General features: G+C 41.2%; 1 protein-coding gene across 3 annotated transcripts in view; it reads left to right on the top strand.

Annotated features, from left to right (window-relative positions):
* Positions 1 to 20904, top strand: part of SLC25A26 (solute carrier family 25 member 26) — a 149119-nt gene that overhangs the window by 13967 nt on the left and 114248 nt on the right. For 2 of the 3 annotated variants that reach the window (XM_061128124.1, XM_061128126.1), the window contains 2 exons: positions 14374 to 14478; positions 15702 to 15749. The exons of the other annotated variant lie outside the window; for it this stretch is intronic. In XM_061128124.1, the coding sequence (XP_060984107.1) occupies positions 14374 to 14478; positions 15702 to 15749 (153 nt within the window). The remainder of the gene's footprint in view (positions 1 to 14373; positions 14479 to 15701; positions 15750 to 20904) is intronic. 3 annotated transcript variants of the gene reach the window in all.

Here is a 20904-nt window from a genome sequence, read left to right as displayed (position 1 = left end):
AATAAGATGGGAGTCACTGAAGTGCAGGATTGCTATAAAGTCTGGAGGAAGCTCGCAGGAATGCTGCAGGGGAAAATGCTTGTGTGTGTTAAGGTGCTTGAAGGCAGGAGTGTACAGACAGTGCTGGGAAGTTTGTTAGACGGTCAGAAGCTTCAGCTGTGCCGTTGGATACCCAGCTACACTCTCTCAGGCACGTTGTTTTTTGAAGTATCTGAGCACATGCCTCTGCCAAGGGGGCTTTTTGCCTTGTTCTCTCTGTTCATTTTCCACTGGGCCAGAGAACCTCTTTTTCTACTTTAGGAACATTAAGTACATAAGGCAGACTTCATAATTCCTCCTCTTCCTTTTAAAAAAATTTATTTATACATGGGGCTTCCCAGGCAGCACTAGTGGTAAAGACCCTACCTGCCAATAGCTTCTTGGCCTTCTGGCTAAGATCAGGTGAAGAATCTACCTGCCAATGCAAGAGACATAAGAGACGCAGGTTAAATCCTTCGGTGGGGAAGATCCCTTGGAGGAGGGCATGGTAACCCACTCCAGTATTCTTGCTTGGAGAATCCCATGTGGAGGGGCTTGGCGGGTTATAGTCCATAGGGTTGCAAAGAGTTGGACATGACTGAAGCGGCTTGGCACGCACATGCATTTATTTATTTTTCTGTGCTGGGTCTCTGTTGCCGTGCGGGCTTTTCTCTAGTTGTGGAGAGTGGGGGCTACTCTTCCTTGCAGCATGTGGGCTTTTCATTGCGATATCTTCTCGTTGCAGAGCGTGGGCCCTGGAGCCCAGGTTCATTAGCTGTGGCACATGGGCTTAGTCACTCCACAGCGTATGGGATCTTCTTGCACTAGGGCTTGAACCCCTGTGTCCTGCATTAGCAGGCAGATTCTTTACCACTGAGCCACCAGGGAAGTCCCGTAATTCCTTCTTAAGAACATGAAACGATAAGAATTATAGAAGAAATTGTCTCCAGACTTAGAAGAAAGAACCACCTTCCTACTGCTTTCCCTTTTTATATCCTTTCCTCATTTGGGCTTGTTCATTTCCTTTTATCTCAGCTGCTTTTGTTCAGCTCCTCTTAGTTTCCTCCACCACTTTTGTTATCCTGACCTGGCAGTGTGGATTTAGACCTTGAGAAGGCCTTAATGTGTTTTTGGCAATGAGGATAAAAATACTTCTTTAGAGGCTTGCAGTGAAGACATGCAGATGGACATGGAAGTGTGGACGTACAGTAAAGGGTTCCAGGTATTTTAGGGGAAGTGAATTCGAGTGGATGGATGGGTGTTGAGTCAGGAAAGGCCTCAGAGAATAGCTCGTCCTTGAGCTGATTTCAGAGGATGATGCTGAGGTGGGTTGGTACAGGGAAGGCTCTTGAACTCAGGCAAACCCCTTGTTAGATGATGCTTTCAAGTTCCGCATGGCTCACGGATGTGACTGCGCCGTCCTGGACGGCCCTGCCTGCCGTGCTGAGGAGTTACGGGCTGCTACCCTTTGAAGGTTCGCGCAGCGCACCTCAGGGCCGGTGGTTTAAGAGCAACCTCCGGCAGCAGTGTGGAAGTGGGCATGCTGCGTGAATGGAGGCGAGGAGACTTGTACAAATCTCAAGGAGAGCGAGATGATCAGAGACCCTGTTGAGGCAGGGCGAGGGATGCAGAGGAAGAAGGTGAGTTCACGAGAACCCGAGTCGGGGTTCGCCTTTGGAAAGCCTTCCCCGCAGCACTCCTTCAGTGCGTCTCCTCCCGGGTGCCTCTGTTCGCTTGTTGCAGCTGCGTTGTGTGCGAGCTGGAGCTCCTCGCAGCGTCTCCCGAGCGCTGCTCAGGAGCACACCCCGGCTCTTCAGCGGTCCCAGCCCCCTGAGCTGAGTGCGGAAAGGGGGAGAGAGAGGAGAGAGAGGGCAGGGCCTGGCGTAACCTGCACGTGGTGGTGATCCTGCTGGTAGTTATTCATTTAAAGAATCAGCGTGGATGTGCTGAGAGATTGTTCCTAGTGGCTCTTGTCAAGGAGCTGCTTACACACCTTTCCACCGCTTTCTTTATGGCTTCTTTCTCCAACAAATTTCAGACTTTCTGTGGCATGGACTTTCCTCTCCCTGGTGTCACAGGCAGCATTCGTTCAGGTGGTGCTGACTCATGACCTTGGCCAGTGTGTGTTACTGATTATCTTATGTAGTTTGTGTGGGGCAGTGGGGGAGCTCTGTGTTTTTTATTTAAGAGCAATGTCAGTTTATGCTGCACAAATTAAGCTCAACTTTATAGAAATGATGGGTATGATTTTCGTATAGGATAATGAAGTTGAAGAATCTGACTTAAACTGCAGAATTTACAGATACTTGAAGATATCTGCGTGCCTAGTACTAGCTATCTAGTACTGTGATTGGTGCTAAGAAGCATAGAATAAGAAATTTTGACCCCTGTCCTTGAGGGATATATAAAGAAGTTGGATACATTTACTAAGTAGGTAGAGAATATTTTGAGGGCCTCTGTAAGGAGGCAGAGTATGGATCATGAGCTGTCAAGTTACACAGATCAGGTTTGGAATTGTGTCTTGTCTGTGTATTTCCTCTGTGTCTGCAGGTCATTTACGGGGCCACCATCCCCGGTGGTTCAGCCGTAAAGAATCTGCCTGCAGTGCAGGAGACTCAGGATCGATTCCTGGGTTGGGAAGATCCTTTGGAGGAGGGCATGGCAACCCACTCCAGTATTCTTGACTGGAGAATCCCATGGACAGAGGAGCCTGGTGGGCTGCAGTCCATGGGTTCTCAAAGAGTGACTGAAGCTACTGAGCATGCATGCACGCAGGCCATTTACACAACCTTACTGAGCTGTTGTTTTCCTTATCTAGAAAAATTGGGTTAATGCTACCCCACTCACAGTTCTTGTAAAGCTTAAGTGATACAACACTTCTAAAGTGCTCAGCATAGTGTCTGATAATGTAAAATGTTTATTAAAAATTGGTTCTGGTCCCATGTCACGCAAATTGCTGTTAGGAGCACATTCTTAGACTTTTACAGATTTGTGAAGGCTGTCACTTCCAGAAAACAAAGAAATTGAAAGTCAAAGACATATAGTGATGCACTCAAGGTTTCCCAGCTGCTGTGGAAAATAAAACACCATTGCTAAGTGAATAGTTAGACAACTATTAGACCTTCAATTTCAACTTTTTATATCTTTTAAAAGTGGCAGAACTGGTGCAGAACTGGAGATGGATGCTGTTTTACTTGGGTAATGTTGAGAACTTGAATCATTTGAGGTTTACTTCTAAGTTCTGTGAGATTCTGTAAACAACTTCTAGACACAGGGCCTAAAAGATACAATTATTTTTGTTGAGAGGACTCTTAACTTTTTGTGTAGAGTCTGGATTATCAAGTTTGTTAGTTTTGTCAGGGAAGAGAAGACGTATACTTAAAAAAAAAAATCTCTTTATGCTCATTGGCTCTTTGTATCTGTGTAAAGAGGCTTAAAAGGAAGAAAGGCATAGTGAACTTACACCTCAGTATCAGTGGATATAATTTAAACCCTAAGGGAGATATCAGGCTTCCCTGTGGCTCAGACAGTAAAGAGTCCGCCTGCAGTGCAGGAGCGCTGGGTTCAGTCCCTGCATTGGGAAGATCTGGAGGAGGGCATGGCAGCCCACTCCAGTGTTCTTGCCTGGAGAATTCCATGGACAGAGGAGCCTGGCTGGACAGTCCATGGGGGTCACAAAAGAGTCAGACATGACTGAGAGACTTAAGCACAAGGAAGGTATAGTAGGATTTGCTACTGCTGCTAAGTCACTTCAGTCATGTCCGACTCTGTGCGACCCCATCCCTGGGATTCTCCAGGCAAGAACACTGGAGTGGGTTGCCATTTCCTTTTCCAATGCATAAAAGTGAAAAGTGAAAGTGAAGTCGCTTAGTCATATCTGACTCTTCGCCACCCCATGGACTGCAGCCTACCAGGCTCCTCTGTCCATGGGATTTTCCAGGCAAGAGTACTGGAGTGGGGTGCCATTGCCTTCTCTGATAGTAGGATTTAGCAATTGCTTTTTGTGTTTTATCAACAACTGTGATTCCATTTATAACCAGAAGATGGCAGAATTGACAAGCAGATGAACTTTTGCAGGGGTTTTGAATTTAAATGGTGGTGTCGAAAAAGGTAATGTTAGGTATTCTTAATTTGAAAACCTGTTTTCTAGAAGGAATTTTGGGAATGTAATACAAGTAAATTGTGCTTTAAAAATTTTTTGGAGTGCCCTGAATTCTCATTTTCTGTGTGTCTCTTTGTCTCTGTTTCTCTCTCATTAACTTGCCACTTGGAGTTTACTATGCAAAGTCTAAAGCAGATTTTTTGTTGTTGTTCAGTCACTAAGTCGTGTCTGACTCTTTGTGACCCCGTGGACTGCAGCATGCCAGGCTTCCCTGTCCATCACCAACTCCCGGAGCCTACTCAGACTCATGTCCGTTGAGTCGATGATGCCATCCAGCCGTCTCATCCTCTGTTGCCCGCTTCTCCTCCTGCCCTCAGTCTTGCCCAGCATCAGAGTCTTTTTCAGTGAGTTGGCTCTCTGCATCAGGTGGCCAAAGGATTGGAGCTTTAGCATCAGTCCTTCCAGTGAATATTCACAGTTGTTTTCCTTTAGGATTGACTGGTTTGATCTCCTTGCTGAGGAACTCTGAAGAGTCTTCTCCAGCACCACGGTTCGAAAACAGCTTTACTTTGTGATTAAACTTTGATTGGCTCAGTTTTTAAGTTTCTGTTGAACTAATTATGGCATTGCTGGTTTAAACATAAGAATTAGCTGATAATTAAACCTGGAACCTTTAAGTTCATTAGCTGCATGTAAATATGATGCATATTTAATGAAAAATCTGGATCAGTCTTCCAAGGCAATAAAAATCAAAGCAAAACTAAACAAATGGGATCTGTCAAACTTAAAAGCTTTTGCACAGCAAAGTGAAAGTGTATGTTGCTCAGTCTTGTCCAGCTCTTTGTGACCCCGTGGACTGCAGTCTGCCAGGCTTCTCTGTCCATGGAATTCTCCAGGCAAGAATACTGGCGTGGATTGCCATTTCTTTGTCCAGGGGATCTTCCCGACCCAGGGATCGAACCCGGGTCTCTTGCATTGCAGGTGGATTCTTTACCGTCTCAGCCACCAGAGGAAATCATAAACAAAACAAAAAAACTTCCTGTGGACTTGGAGGAAGTATTTGCAAACAGTGTGACTGACAAGAGCTTAATTTCCAAAATACACAAACAGTTCATACAGCTCAATAACCAAACAACAACAACAAAAAGGCAATCAAAAAATGGGCAGAAGACCTAAATAGACATTTCTCCAAAGATGACATCCAGGTGACCAGTAGGCACATGAAAAGGTGCTCGACATTTTTAATTATTAGAGAAATGCAAATCAAAACATCAGTGAGGTATTAGCTCACACTGGTCAGAATGACTGTCATCAAAAAGTCTACAAATAGTAAATGCTGGAGGGGGTGGAGAGAAGGGAACCCTACTATGCTGTTGGTAGGAATGGAAATTGGTGCATCCACTATGGAAAAAGAGGCAGTTCCTTAGAAAACTGAAAGCAGAGTTGCCCTATGATCCAGCAATCCCACTCTTGGGCATATATCTGGGGAAAACTATAATTCAAAAAGATACATAAACCCCAGTGTTCATAGCATCACTCTGGTAGCCAGGATGTAGAATCAATGTCCATGTCCATCAACAGATGAATGAATGAAGGTGTAGTGTATATATATATATGTACATGTAAATGTATGTATTATGTATAATACCATAAAGAACTATGGTGCTGGGAAAGACTCCTGGGAAAGATTGAGGGCAGAAGGAGAAGAGGGCGTCAGAGGACAAGATGGCGAGATGGCATCTTTGATGCAGTGAACATGAACTTGCAAACTTTGGGAGATGGTGAGGGACAGGGAGGCCTGGTGTGCTGCAGTCCTTGGGGTCACAAAGAGTTGGACATGACTGGGCAATTGAACAATACACACAGTGGAATATTACTTAGCCATAAAAACAAAATAATGCTATTTGCAGCAACATGGTGGGCCTAGAGAATATCATACTAAGTAACGTCAGAGACAGATAACATGATATCACTTATATGTATAATTTAAAAAATAATGCAGATGAAGTTATTTACAAAACAGAAAGACATAGACAACAAACTTCGAATTACCAAAGGGGAAAGGGTGAAGAGATAACTTAGGAGCTGGGGGTTAGCAGATAAAACAACTATATATAAAATAAACAACAAGGACTTATTGTATAGCACAGGGACCAATATGCAATGTCTTACACTAAACTATGATGGAAAAGAATCTGATAAAGGATATATATACACACACACACACACATATATATATATAAAAAACTGAATCACTTCGTTGTAGTCAAAAGTAATACAATATTGTAAATCAATTATACTTCAATGAAAAAATTCTGGAGATGATAATCAAAAGATTTGGGTTTTACCCTTGCTTCCTAGGGCAGGTAGTTCCCTGACCTTCATTAACTTCTGTCTCAGATTGATTTATACGTTAAATACTGACATAATTAGCTTCTAATATGAAATTAATATTTTTAGTCTGTTTATTAAGCTTCCTATGGAAAAGTCTTAAGTCAGGTATTTTTTTGTATATGTAAACTGTGTTGAAATAGTTGGGTAAAAGATAGTGTTAATAGAAGTTACTGTGGGTGATACCCAGCAAGTTTGAAAGAGGGTTTCAAGAGTGAGAGGTTGGAGGTGAGACTGTTAATGACTGGCAAGTGACGTGTGGAGGTGTGGGGCTTGGGTAGGGCAATGAGAGAACCAGGGTGTTTTAGCAGCTTCTTTCTCTCTCTCTCCTTTTTCTCCTTCACTCAATTTTACCTAATATCAGACCGAAGCTAACTGTGATTTTCTTTGCTTTCATACACTTACTCTTAGGACTTGTAGTTTTGCGTCTTGGTGTTCCATGAATACTAAAAGATATTCTGCTCCCCATTTCAAAAATAAAAACATATCAGAAGAGTTTTTATTTATGTCAAAGAAAGAAAAGTCTTGGTAGCAACTTTCATGTTGTAATCATTGTCAATCTGAAGTTCATCAGAGTTTTGGTGTATTAAATTCCCTTGAGGTCAGTATTGTATTTGAACGTTGATCAAAAAAAAATGAGATATGTATTTTCTTTATGAAAAGCCTTATTTGTCTTGTCTTTCGATAGAGCTTTAACATATACAACTTTTTGGGGTTTAATGAAGATGTCACCTTCCCTGTGTCATGGATTCACACTGAACCCCAGGCATCTGAGGAAAGGATGCTCTGAAGAATGGAAATACCCCAAGACCCTCAGACGACATTGCCTTTATTTCCTTTCATGCAGCCATGAGATTGTAGCATGTTTTTGTTCCTGTGCAATGAAATACTCTGTTGGGGCTCAGATTCAAATCTAAGAAAGATCAGAGTTAATAGAAAACCAAATGGAAGGCAAGGGAGCTGCTGAAGGAAATAGAAGCATTACTTTGTGGCCTCTTAGGCCAAAATTGCCCTGCCAGGGAAGTCAGGAAGCCATGCTGGGTGCTTTGTACCTCTTCTGTTAGTTAGATTGTTTTTCGTCTGGGAAGCTTTACAAAATTTCTCTTCTGCTGCTGTATTTTTAAGAAATAAAAATACAACATACGAACATGGAGGGTTATGAAGCATGAAGTTCCGTAAATATTTATGCTGAGGCACAAAAGTGGACAATTCCTATTTTCTTGACATATTGGGGTCGTATTTCACTCTTGACCTCTTGAGTTGAAAAATACAAGGAGTTAGCGTACCCTTTTCTTTCTTTTCTCTTTCTTATTTATTTTTCATTTCTATAATGAGTTTTAGATGCTGGGAACTGCCCTGTAAGGTTCATGTAAGTTTCAGTGGACTTTATTTTCTATCTTGGCTTATAAATATGGCTTTAGAAGTTTGCACTCTCACCAAAAATAACATAATTTATATCCAGTTTTAGTTAGTCGTAAGCTATTTAGTGTGTGTGTGTTAAAATTGAAACTAAATATTGTTTTTGTCAGGGCTAATAAGTAGGATTGTTTCTAAAAGTGTGTTTTAAGCAGTCCTTTGATTTTATTTTGTCCCTCACTTAAAATCTTTGGTTCAAAACAAATGTTTTTGCCCTTTGAAATTATGTTAAAGAAACTTACGAAGTAATCATACATGTTCACTGTAGAGAATTTAGAAAATGCAAGTGGGCAGAGAAAGTGAACGTCGCCTATAATCCCACTCTTGTTTTTTCTGTTCTTTTTGTAACTATTAATACATATAAAAATAGTCTATTCAGTTCAAAGGAAGAAAATGCATTTAGAAGATTCTGAAGTATTGGTAATGTTTTTCTGTGGAAATGATTAATTTTTGGCATTTCCCCTCTTCTTGGGTAGTTTTATTTACTTTCTACATAAAGTAACACCAAAAAATGGTAGATGCAGTTTTGTCGATTAAACCTAAAATCAACTTGGAAAAGATAAACTAGAGCATTTCGTGTCCCCTGCCTCACCCCTGTTGATTCCAGTTGATTAGTAAAATTGATGCATGTTTTTGCCCTCAGATTATTTATGTTTAGTAGGAGAGAAAGCAGTATATTTTCAAAAACTATATGGCATAAGTTAAGTGAAAAATTTTCAGTTGAAATCTTTTTTTTGGGGGGATGAGAATAGTCAGGAAATAGTTTATTTGGAGAATAAAGAGAATCTTTGGGATTCCCTGGTGGCTCAGACGGTAAAGTGTGTGTTCACAATGTGGGAGACCTGGGTTTGACCCCTGGGTTGGGAAGATACCCTGGAGAAGGAAAGGGCAGCCCACTCCAGTACTCTTGCCTGAAGAATCACATGGATGGAGATCTTTTTGAGCTTATAAAAGAGAAAGTATAATGGGCAAAAATTAAGAATTATAGAAATCAAAACCTAAAAGGGTATGATGAAGATTTCTAGTACAAGTCAAATAAGAAAAGCTAGACCCTAGAAGGTGATGGGAATGCTTGAGAGTTCACTGACACAGCTGGGACCACTGACTAGGTCTGAAGCCCTTCACCCGGACTACTGCTCATCCCCTCCTGGAGCCCAGTCCTGAATGAACAGCGCAGTGTGGATGCAGAATGGTACCCCGTGCTGAGGGCAGCTCAGTTAAAGGGATGCTGTCCCAGTGGTGCAGGCATGTGCCTGGGCCCCTGGCTCTTCCTTCTTCATAGTCTCGGGGGTTTTCATGTGTCATCCCATTTCTTTCCTAAATTGTCAACCTCTGCTTTGCTGTTACAACTTTCCCTCATCCTACCTACAGATATTTTTTACCATCCTAAACTATCTCTCCTAATGTCTTCCCCAGCTTTCTTTAGGAGTTGTCCACACTTGCCCATCTCTATCTCTGAATCACTTGTGAATTCACAGTAATTCAGTGTGAATTCACTCTCCTGGCCCAGCCCTCCACTGAAACCATTCTTGGTACCTTCACTAGCCCTAATGTGTGCACTGGTTGAGACCTGTGACCCATTATTCTGGAAATTTTCCTCTGAGACTTCTGGTCCCCTTGACTATCAGTGGTCGAGTAGCATTCTTGGTTGCTTGCAGTTGAAATTGATCTTGGCTATCGTGTGAGAAAAAAGGTTGGTGTTTGGAAAGTTGGCAGACATTGCTGCTTTCTCTTTCTCCCTTGATTTGCTTTGGGTGGCAATGTCCCCAACCCTTTTCTTGATCTACATATTCTCAGCCTTCCTAAGAGGGGGTGGCCATGTCACACAATGATGGTCAAGTGGACACCCACTAGGGGGCTTCTGAAAAAAAAAAAAAAGACCTTTTCTTGCCTGGAATCCAGTTGTATGACCGGGTTATGCTGGAGGATTTTGAGTCACATAACTCATGAGGCAGCAAGCCTGTGGATGGAAGGCCAACACGCCAGCGCTGGCAGAGAAGAAAGAGAAAGAGCATGGATTCTAGCTCACTTTGTAGAGGTTCTGCACTAAATGTTGACCAAAATACTTGTTAGGTGACAACTTAATGTCATTTATTGCCCAAGCCACTAGTTGGTGTTTTACTGCTTTATCCAAAAGAGATTCTGTAATTGACTCAGAACACTGTTTGATGGCTCTTAGAATAGATGGAAGACTGGAGAATGAGGGAAATGAATGGGAAGGGAAGCCATGGCAAGGACCCCAGTCAGGCCTGTATCTTAGGGTCAGTACAGTTAGGATGCTGCCCCCGGCACTGCCCGCTGACTGCCCCTGGACCCTGGACCTTGGATGTTGCTCTCTTGGTAGCCCCAGAACAGTACTGTCCAACAGAAAGACTCTATAAGACACTGGTGTAATTTTACTTTTTCTAGTAACCACATTAGAAAAGTGAAAAATAAAAAAGCTAGCTGGATGATTTTAATACATGTTCTCAACCCACACTTATCCATAGTATTAACCTTTCAACATGTAATCAGTACAAAAGAATTATTAATGGGATATTTTGCATTATTTTTTGACACTAAGACGTTCAGTCCCCTGTGTGTGTTGTGTTGAAGCACCTTTCACTGGGGTGTGCGCCTCTGCCGGCGCTCTGTGGCCTCACGTGCTCGCGGCTCGGCTTGGCCCGTGTCGCTCAGGATGCAGACCCTCGGGTGGGAGTAGCTGACAGTTAGGCCTAAGTTGGTGCCATGGCCGGGGAGGAGAGGGACTGACTCCTTCTGTTTTTCTCCAGCAGGGGAGCCTTTCACACACGAGCGTTGAAAACTGGGCAGCCACAGAAGACCAGTGTTCACTGCAGCAGTTTTTTCCTTCTCATTTGTCTGAGCGAGTCTTTTTGTCTGCTTTTTAAGAATGGGTGTTCCTCAGGATTCCGTTCTTGACCTTCTGACCTTCCCTTTTTGCCTTCTACTTGGGTCATTTAATTCACTCTATTGATTCCAGCTACCACTTAATGCTGATGATTTCTATGTCTGTATCTCTAGCCCTGTTACTTTCTAGCTTTAGTCAGATACTAATTTCTTGACCAGATAGAGCCCCTTACATGTGCCATAGACTTCTCAACGTTTCGCAGTCTGAACTCTAAACCTGTTCTCCTCCTCTGACCCCTGGTCATTTAACAGCACCACTATATTGACCTCTTATCAGTCACCGGGTCCTTTCATTTAACTCCTGACTCAAATTTCCTTCTTTTATGAACCTTATTCATGTCCCTATATCTTCTACAGAACTGTTGTAGCAGTCTGAGAGCTTGTCTTTTGCTTTCTTTTTGTCTTTCCTCTTTGCCTCTTACCATTCTCTCTCATCCTCCAAGTATTCTCCTACCTGCTGCAGCCAGAGTGATGTCCCTAAAGCACACACAGGTTATCATTCTTCTGCCTAAACTTTGTGTGTGTGTTTTATGTATTTTTTTTAATTGAAGCATAGTTGATGTAAAGTATTATGTAAGTTACAGGTGTACAATACAGTAGTTTACAACTTTTAGTGATTATACTCCACTTATAGTTACTGTAAATTATTGGCTATGTTCCCTGTTTTGTACAGTTTATCCTTGTTGTTTATTTTTTTCCTTGTACCTTATTTTATATCTGATAGTTTGTACCTCTTAATCCCCTACCACTATAACACCCCTCCCCCAACATCCTCTCCCCATTAGTAACTACTGAGTTATTCTGTATCTGTGAGTCTGCTTCCTTTTGTTACATTCACTGGTTCATTGTATTTGTTTTTTTTAGATTCCACATGTAAGTGGTATGTACTGTATTTATCTTTCTCTGTTTCCCTTCACTCAGCGCAATGCCCTCCAAGTCTTGTCTGCGTTGCTGCTGCAGATCTGCCTAAACTTTTCCAGTTGTTGCCGTTGTCTTTGCATTGAAGCTCAGCCTCTGTGTGTGGCACAGGGCCTCCTTGCTCGGCCATCTGTTCAGTCTTACTCCCCATGACTTCTGACCTTAAACTTGAAGTTTTGGTGGTGTGGAATGGGTTGGGTGAGTGCACACTGTGGAATGCTGAGGGATGACTCTGTTACCCTGAACACCCTGCTTTCATACTTGTGTGCTTTTCTGTTTCCACTCCCCATCATGGCCTTTTTACCTTTCTTCGCCAGCTAATTCTTGCTCATTTGGAAGGCTCTCTGAAGGCATAACATCTGACGGTTTTCGTTTTCCCTCAGTTTGGAAGTTGGACTAAATACCCCTCCTTTCCATTTGCTATGATACATGTCTGTCCCTCTTTGAAGTTTTATTCTGTTTCTTGCCATGTATTGCTGAAACTGTTAATGTGACTGTGGGTGCTTTGAGGTCAGGGCAGCTTCTTAGTCTTCTTTACCAGGCAGTTTCTTGTGGCTCCATCTCTTTTTATTAAACTGAATCAGGTAAATGTGAAAGGAGGCTATGGGTGGAAAGATAAACTGGCCCGAATTGCAAATAGCTTTGCAGACAAAAAGCATTCAAGTGATTGATGAATGAGGAAAAGCAAGGTAAATACTATTGTTTTGTAAGTCTTGTCAGTTTGGGGAGAAAAGTGACTTGAGGTCATTAATCCCTTGTTATCCTTGTTAGAGCAGTTGGAGTGCACCACATAAAGTCCTGTTCCTTCTGAGCTGCGTTTCAGAGGTGATGTGGCCATGTTAGCTGACTCCGTGACATCTGGAGTCACGTCACATAGCATCTCTGTTCCTTGTGTCCTGGGGTTGCTGAGACCCACGTCTGTCCTGTGTCTGCTTTGCTCTGGCTGAGGTGAATACGAAGGAAGGATTTGCTCGTGTTTATCCCTAGAGTGGGGGGTTGGCAAAGCATTGCCTATTTTTATAAATAAAGTTTTATTGGAACATAGTCGCACCATTCAATTACAGATTACTATCTTTGCTGCTTTGTGTTCCCACAGCATAGTTCAACTGTAGTGACAGAGATCGTGTGGCTTGCAAAGTCTAAAATATTTACTGTTTGATTGTTTATATAAAAAGTTTGCTGATTTTTACCTTTGTCGTTGCTGTTATTTGGTCACCAAGTCATGTCCAACTCTTTGTGACCCCATGGACTGTAGCCCGTCAGGCTTCTCTGTCAGTGGGGTTTCCCAGGCACGAATAGTGTGGATTGGGTTGTCATTTCCTTCTCCAGTGGATCTTCCTGACCCAGGGATTGAACCCAAGTCTCCTGCATTGGCAGGCAGATTCTTCACTGCTAAACCACTGGGGAAGCCCAGTTTGTACCTTAACATTAAGAGCTACTTAATATTAGGAAGACAAAGCCTTATATAATACCCAAATTGCGTCATAATTTCAAATTAGGAATTAGGAGACTGCAGATTGAAAATGGCAATTGAAAAAGGCACCACCTATTTGATGGTATGGTTTTCTTAAATTTCTTGTTTTTATTTCCATTTTGTTGCATGTGTTATTGAAGAAAGAGTGTCCACATTTTTTATTGTGCCTCATATATATGAAATACATATTCTGAAAGTTTTAAAATTAATCTCAACCATATACAAAACACTGAACACCAGAGTCAGGTGTGTGAATTACGAGTTGGAGAAAAAATTTGTATTCTTGGCAGACTGCTTGGTCTGTGGAGGCTTAAATATAGGACTTCCATTATAGCAGTTTAAAACACCAGTTTATATGTCTCCCTCCCTGTTCCCTGCTGCCTTCTGTCCTCCAGTGGGCAGAGTCCCTTCTGATGTGGCCAGTTCTTTATTGTTAACTGTTTCTCTAAAGATAAGTGGGCTACTGAAAGCAGAGTCCTGGAAGTGTGAGATTGAGGCGCTGTGTGACTGGCGCTGGCAGGTCCCCAAGGGTGATGTTACAGTTATTTGTTGGCTGGTCTAGTCAACAAACGGTATGGGCCAGGCAGGACCTAGGTCTGCTCAAATGCTGGAGCCCAAGAGCGCCTGGGGTTACTCCTCAGCTGTTGAGTGGTGGGGAGGTCAGGGCTGCTGGAGCTGTGAGCAGGTTGAAGCTGGGAATGGAGTGGAATGGAAGATTGGGGTTATCAGCTGATTTTTCAGTCTTGCCTCTGTCATTGTGTATTACTCCAGTAAAGCTGAGGCACTTTTGATTCATTCATCAAGCAAACATGTTTGAAATAGCTGTTGTGTGAACGCTAGAGGCCCTGCTAGGTGTTGGGAGTTCAGAATGAGTACGTGAGCTCCTTCTCATGGAGGGGTATATAGACGGGTGTGCTTGGAGCAGTGAGGCAGGAGGTGGGAGGATCCCCACAGAACAATGCGTGTCCATTAGTGCTCTGAGTGTTTTAGGTTAAAAAAGAAACAAAAACAGAAAACCTTTTTGATGTCTTGCAGTGAGCACTGTACATTATGCTTTTCTTTAACTGCATTTTTTGCTTATGAAAAAATTTCCACTCTCCTAACAATTACTTCACTTTAAGGATATAATTAAATTTATGTATTTTAGGTTGCCTGCCTGATTCGAGTTCCTTCTGAAGTAGTTAAGCAGAGGGCACAAGTATCTGCTTCTTCAGGAACATTTCACATTTTCTCTAACATCTTATGTCAAGAGGTGAGAATATGTGTGTTTTTTATGGCTGCATCGAGTCTTAGTTGTCACATGAGGGATCTAGTTCCCTGACCAGGGATCGAATCTGGCCCCCTGCATTGGAGCATAGTCTTAGCCACTGGGCCACCAGGAAAGTCCTGAGAATATGTTTTTAAGCTCTCGTATTGAGGATATTTTATTGTAGCTGATAGGAACATTGTGGCCTGACTCAGGAGCCTTAGAGCTTAAGGCTAAATTTATTGTCCAGTTATAGCAACTGTTAATGCTGAGATTATCTTTGCCTTTCCATTGTTTTCAATTTCTTATTTTCAATTTTATTTCTTTTTCAAATTTCTAAACAAATAGACAATTAAGTATGTGCCCTACATTGTAATCGGCCTGTTGTTCTTTCGGAATCAGAAATAGAATAAATAGTGAATATATAAAGTGAATAAGGATGTATTAAAACATCACTATGGAATTTGAGGACCATGGAAGAGACCTGTGGTAATCATGTCATAATATTTATATACTTGTAATTCGTCTTATACTGGTTCATGTTAAACTGTGGGTCAGAAATCATGCTTGCTGACCATGTGACTGGGGACCATTGAGCTGCTTTTCTTTATAGTTTGTACAGAAGGCCCCCCCCCCATCTTTTTTTTTTTTTAAATGAAAATCAATCTCATGAAAATTTCAGTGAGTCCAGGTTTTAGGGGAGTTATTTTTAATAATCTCAATGTCTCCTCATCGAGGTGTGAATGAGATCAGTCCAGGGAAGGGTCCCTGTTGAATCATGTAGGTAGTTAAATAGATCAAGGCTTGCCCAGAGGTATTTATCACTTTTGAGAGATTATTTATGAATTTATCATGTCTGATGATTGAAAATATGAAATATAAATATAATTGTTTTTATATGAAAGGATAGCATTCTGTGTGTATTTGCATTTATTTAAAACATCTCAAGTATTTTTTTTTCCAAGAGATGAAATGTTGAAAACTAATAAAGCTTAGTTGAATTGTAGTCAGCTTTATTATTTTATTACAGATATTCTTATTTGAAAGGAAGCTAACCTGAGCTTTATGTACCTTAGGCCGGTTTAGGACCTTTAACCTCTTGGAGAATTGTGGTCATTCTGAATATTTTAAAACTCAAACTTTAGAAAAAGTTAATCTGCTTTATGCAGAATGTTTAGAAGTTGCTGCTATTCTGACTTTCTGAGCTCTTGGCTTTTTATTTGTTTCAGGGCATCCAAGGATTATATCGAGGCTACAAAAGCACTGTTTTAAGAGAGGTAACTAACTTAATTTCTAATATTGAAGTATAAGAGAATGATATGCTTTGTTCAATAAATTTATTTGGAGAGACTGGTTTAAAAAATTACCAGGGGAAATTATCAATCACTGTGTAGTTTTTTCTTTTTTTTGTTTAATTTTTAAGGTGTGGGATTAAAAAAACAGTATTTTTATTTTTGACTGGTCTGGCTGTTCGTGGGCTTTCACTAGTTGTGACGAGCTGGGGCTTCATGTTGTGCTGGCTTCTGTTGATGAAAGAATGGAGCGCACTAGGGCACACGGGCTCCATAGTGTTTGTCTTCAGTAGTTGCAGCACATAGTCTTAATTGCCCCATGGTATGTGAAAACTTCTGGACCAGGGATCAAACCTGTGTTCCCTCCATTGGCAGGTGGATTCTTAACCACTGGACCACAGGGAAGTCCACTGTTATCTTGGTTCTGAGTTGGTCCCACTGAAAGAGCAACCCCAATGGTCAGAATGACCCATCCTATAGCTTCATGTTTATCTAAGGTGGCTACTTGGCCACCACAGCTGACATAATAAGAAATAGCTCGTAAGGGTAAGATATCAAGTTAATTACTGTAATACACAAAAGGAGTGATAAGATGGTCATGAAAGAAGCACTCTGGGAGACAAGTGTCTCAAAAGTCTGTTTTTATATGAAAAATTGTACAGTGAGCTCTTATCTTCCTGAGGACAAAACACGATGTATTAGAAAGTTCAGTCTGGACTGGAGTGCTGGCCCGGCCCGAGGTTCTCATTACAGTATGCCTTGCAGCAAGCCTTCTAGCTTCAAAATTCTGAGGTTCAATATGTGGTGAGTGTCCTTTTTCCTTTGGTTGAAAAAAGCAAAGTATTTTAGTATGTATGTTACTGCAGAAAACATGTTTTAATTTTTTCTGCACATGCAAGAGGCAACTTTTGTTTGTTTTTGTTGTTGTTTTACTTTTTTTTTAGATGATTTTTTTAAGATTGAAGGATAATTGCTCTACAATGTTGTGTTGGCCTCTGCCACACAATGCAAATCAGTCATAAGTCTCTATATACTCCCTCCCAGAAGAGGCTATTTTGAAGTTTAAAAGTTGATTTATAGATAAGGTGGCCTTTGGAATATAAGAGAAGTCTTTGTTTGGTTTGGGATGTAAGTTGGTTTCTTTTCTTTTTTTTTAATGAGTTTCAATCCTAGACTCTTTTTTTTTTTTTTTTTTTGAGGTATAATTGACAAATGAAATTGTGAGGCATTTGAAGTATACAGTGTGATGATTTGATATAGGCATACGTTGTGAAAAAGATTAGGACATAATTTTCTATTAAAATGCAAAAGAGAATCTGCGTACCTCTCCTTGAATCCTTATTTTCTGTTTGGATTTCCCTCGGATGCTAAAATGTTCTCATTTATAAAAATGTGTTTAATTTAAATGTGTGTTGTCACAATTAGAAAATTGAAATTCTTTGGAATCTGAATTTTATTCCCAGGTAGTTTTTTATTCTGTCTTGTTTGTTTGTTGTTGTTGGTACAATCTTCTTTATGGAACACCAGCACTGCTATGTGTTATTTGAAGCTTTGATTTCTATGAAGTAACAACCTTTAGTGCAGTGGTGGTGTTGATGTATATCTTTGAAAAACTTCTTTTGAAGGCAGACTGAATGTTTCAAAATTAAGTTATTTGTGTGAAGATAACTTCTGCCTTTCAAAATAACCATCTTCATTCTGTACTTATTTTCTGACTCACTAAACACTTGTTATTTACTCAGGTTTCACCTGGGTGCAGGAAAAAGAGAGGTGGGCAATAGATCTCTTTTTTATTTTTCTGTGAGATGCCGAATGAATGAATGTATTTACATGCCAGAGAATACTCATTGTGCATACAAATAGATAAAACATGGTTACAACTGCATTCTGTTCTTTTAAAAATTTGTTTTGACGTACGTCACACTAGTAATTAATTTCTAGGCTGCAGTTCTTGCTAAAAGTGTGACCCTGTTGAGATGACTTTGTTTACTCAAAATGGCAGTGGTTTGCTGAAAATTTAATTGGGGTCTTCTGCATTATGCATTTTCATAAAAGATCCTTCAGAATTGATTTTAGTTGAGGTATTGCTTTTGTACGGATTCTCAGAGAGAATGAGAGAATAGTTATTGCCAAATGAAACATAGCTTCTTCTCAAAATGAGAAAAATAAGAAGTGATGTATCTTCTTTAAACAAATTTTTTTCATTATAAATAGTTTCAGTTTTTACATTGTTCTGACATCAGTATAAGATCTTTTCACCAAGAGCTTGTTTGATTGTTTCAATAAGAAAATACATTGAAGCCTTAGTGAGAATCATGAGGAAACTTATACATTTATTCTGTGTGCAGTTTTTGTTTAAAATAGTTTTATCGCCCTCACAGTAGCCCATTAGAATGAAATTGAAGTTTGAATCCATACCTTATAAGATAGATCATGTGTGTTCTTTAGATTTTGTGAATGCTGTCACATGATTTTTTCTACATTTGATGTTTGTGGAGATTGCATGCTTATCCCTTATGTTCTCCTAAATTATTTTAGTTACTGTGAATTTTAGACAGAGTCTAAGGAAGGGCAACCGATTATACTCTTCATCTCACCCTTTCAGTATTCATTTTCCTCATGATCTAGGCCAGATTACCTGTGGCCAAGCATTGTGGGGCAGTGCGGTTATTTCAGTAATGTGGAAATGGGGAGTAAAGTCACAGCAGCCTCTGTAGCCAGGCTGGTTTCAGAGGGTCCATTGACCCAGACATGGCATATTAAAAAGCAGAGACATTACTTTGCCAACAAAGGTCCGTCTAGTCAAAGCTATGGTTTTTCCACTAGTCATGTATGGATGCGCATACATGACTGAACTGAACTAAGCATCAAGGTCTATAGGAGGCACTTCATGTGGATCTCTTCATTTAATTTGCACGATAACTTCAGTATAATTAAAACTATCAGTTCACAATAAAGGAATAAACTCACTCTCAGATACATATTCATATGCCCAGTCTCACTTAAAATTACAGTGAGATCACTTCTTACCTCTGAGATTGCTAGTACCGTTGGTAAGTGTGAAAGTGTTAGCCGCTTCAGTTGTGTCTGACTGTTTGAGACCCCATGGACTGTACCTTGCCAGGTTCCTCTGTCCATGGGATTCTCCAGGCAAGAATACTGGAGTGGGTTGCCATTCTCTTCTCCAGGGGATCTTCCCAACTCAGGGATCAATCTTTGTCTCCTGCACTGCAGACTGATTCTCTGCCATCTGAGTCAACAGCAAGGCACCAGCTGTAAAGTGGCTGCCCCCAACTGGCTTCCCCACAAGAATGTGAATCCTTTAGGGCAGAAGTGTTCTGCGTGGTGCCCAGCCCACACAGCAGGCACCTTTAAAAAGGAGTAGAATGTGTGGAGAAAACCCATTTGTTGAGCTTAACTTACTGGAAACAACTTGCCTCTCTGTTTTCTTTTGCTACAGAAATTCCTTTCTAATTCACATCCAAGTTCGAGAGGCTGCTCTCCATACAACTTCTGGGTCAGTCAGTTCAGTTCAGTTACTCATTCGTGTCTGACTCTCTGCGACCCCATGGACTGCAGCATGCCAGGCTTTCCTGTCCATCACCAACTCCCAGAGTTTACTCATACTCATGTCCATTGAGTTGGTGATGCCATCCCACCATCTCATCCTTTGTCATCCCCTTCTCCCGCCTTCAGTCTTTCCCAGCATCAGTGTCCTTTCTCATGAGTCAGTTCTTTGCATCAGGTGGCCAAAGTATTGGAGTTTCACTTTCAACGTCAGTCCTTCCAATGAATACCCAGGACTGATTTTCCTTAGGATGGACTGGTTGGATCTCCTTGCAGTCCAAGGGACTCTCAACAGTCTTCTCCAACACCACAGTTCAAAAGCATCAATTCTTCAGCACTCAGCTTTCTTTATGGTTCAACTCTCACATCCGTACACACTGGAGAAACCAAAGCTTTGACTAGATGGACCTTTGTTGGCAGAGTAACATCTCTGCTTTTTAATATGCTGTCTCGATTGGTCATAACTTTCCTTCCGAGGAGTAAGAGTCTTTTAATTTCATGGCTGCAATCACCATCTGCAGTGATTTTGGAGCTCCAAAACATAAAGTCTCTCACTGTTTCCATTGTTTCCCCATCTATTTGCCATGCAGTGATGGGACCAGATGCCATGATCTTGGTTTTCTGAATATTGAGCTTTAAGCCAACTTTTTCACTCTCCTCTTTCACTTACATGAAGAGGCTCTTTAGTTCTTCTTTGCTTTCTGCGATAAGGATGGTGCATCTGCATATCTGAGGTTATTGATGTTTCTCCCAGAAATCTTGATTCCAGCTTGTGCTTCATCTAGTCCAGCATTTATCATGATGTACTCTGCATATAAGTTTAATAAACAGGGTGACAATATATAGCCTTGACGTACTCCTTTCCCAATTTGGAACCAGTCTGTTGTTGCATGTCCAGTTCTAACTGTTGCTTCTTCATCTGCATACAGATTTCTCAGGAGACAGGTCAGGTGGTCTGGTATTCCCATCTCTTGAAGAATTTTCCACAGTTTGTTGTGGTTTACACAGTCAAAGGCTTTGGTGTAGTCAATAAAGCAGAAGTAGATGTTTTTCTGGAACTCTCTTGCTTTTTCGATGATCCAACAGACCATGGCCCGGCCCATCAGAACTAGACCAAGTTTTTGCATCAGGAAGTTTCCATAAGCCTCTTATCCTTGTCCATCAGAGGGCAGACAGAATGAAAACCACAATCACAGAAAACTAACCAATCTGATCACATGGACCATAGCCTTGTCTAACTCAATGAAACTATTAGCCATGCCGTGTAGGACCACCCAAGACGGACAGGTCATGGTGGAAAGTTCTGACAAAACGTGGTCCACTGGAGAAGGAAATGGAAAACCACTTCAGTATTCTTGTCTGAGAACTCCGTGAACAGTATGAAAAGGCAAAAAGATAGGACTCTGAAAGATGAACTCCCCAGGTCGGTAGGTGCCCAATATGCTACTGGAGGTCAGTGGAGAAAAAACTCCAGAAAGAAGGAAGAGACAGAGTCAAAACAAAAGCAACACCCAGTTGTGGATGTGACTGGTGATGAAAGTAAAGTCCTGAGGCTTAGGATATATTCAGAATA

The sequence above is a fragment of the Dama dama genome, chromosome 24 (genome assembly GCF_033118175.1).
Source record: "Dama dama isolate Ldn47 chromosome 24, ASM3311817v1, whole genome shotgun sequence".
Classification (NCBI taxonomy): domain Eukaryota; kingdom Metazoa; phylum Chordata; class Mammalia; order Artiodactyla; family Cervidae; genus Dama; species Dama dama.
Note: the sequence above shows the minus strand (reverse complement) of the source record. Positions and strands in the feature narration are given on the sequence as shown.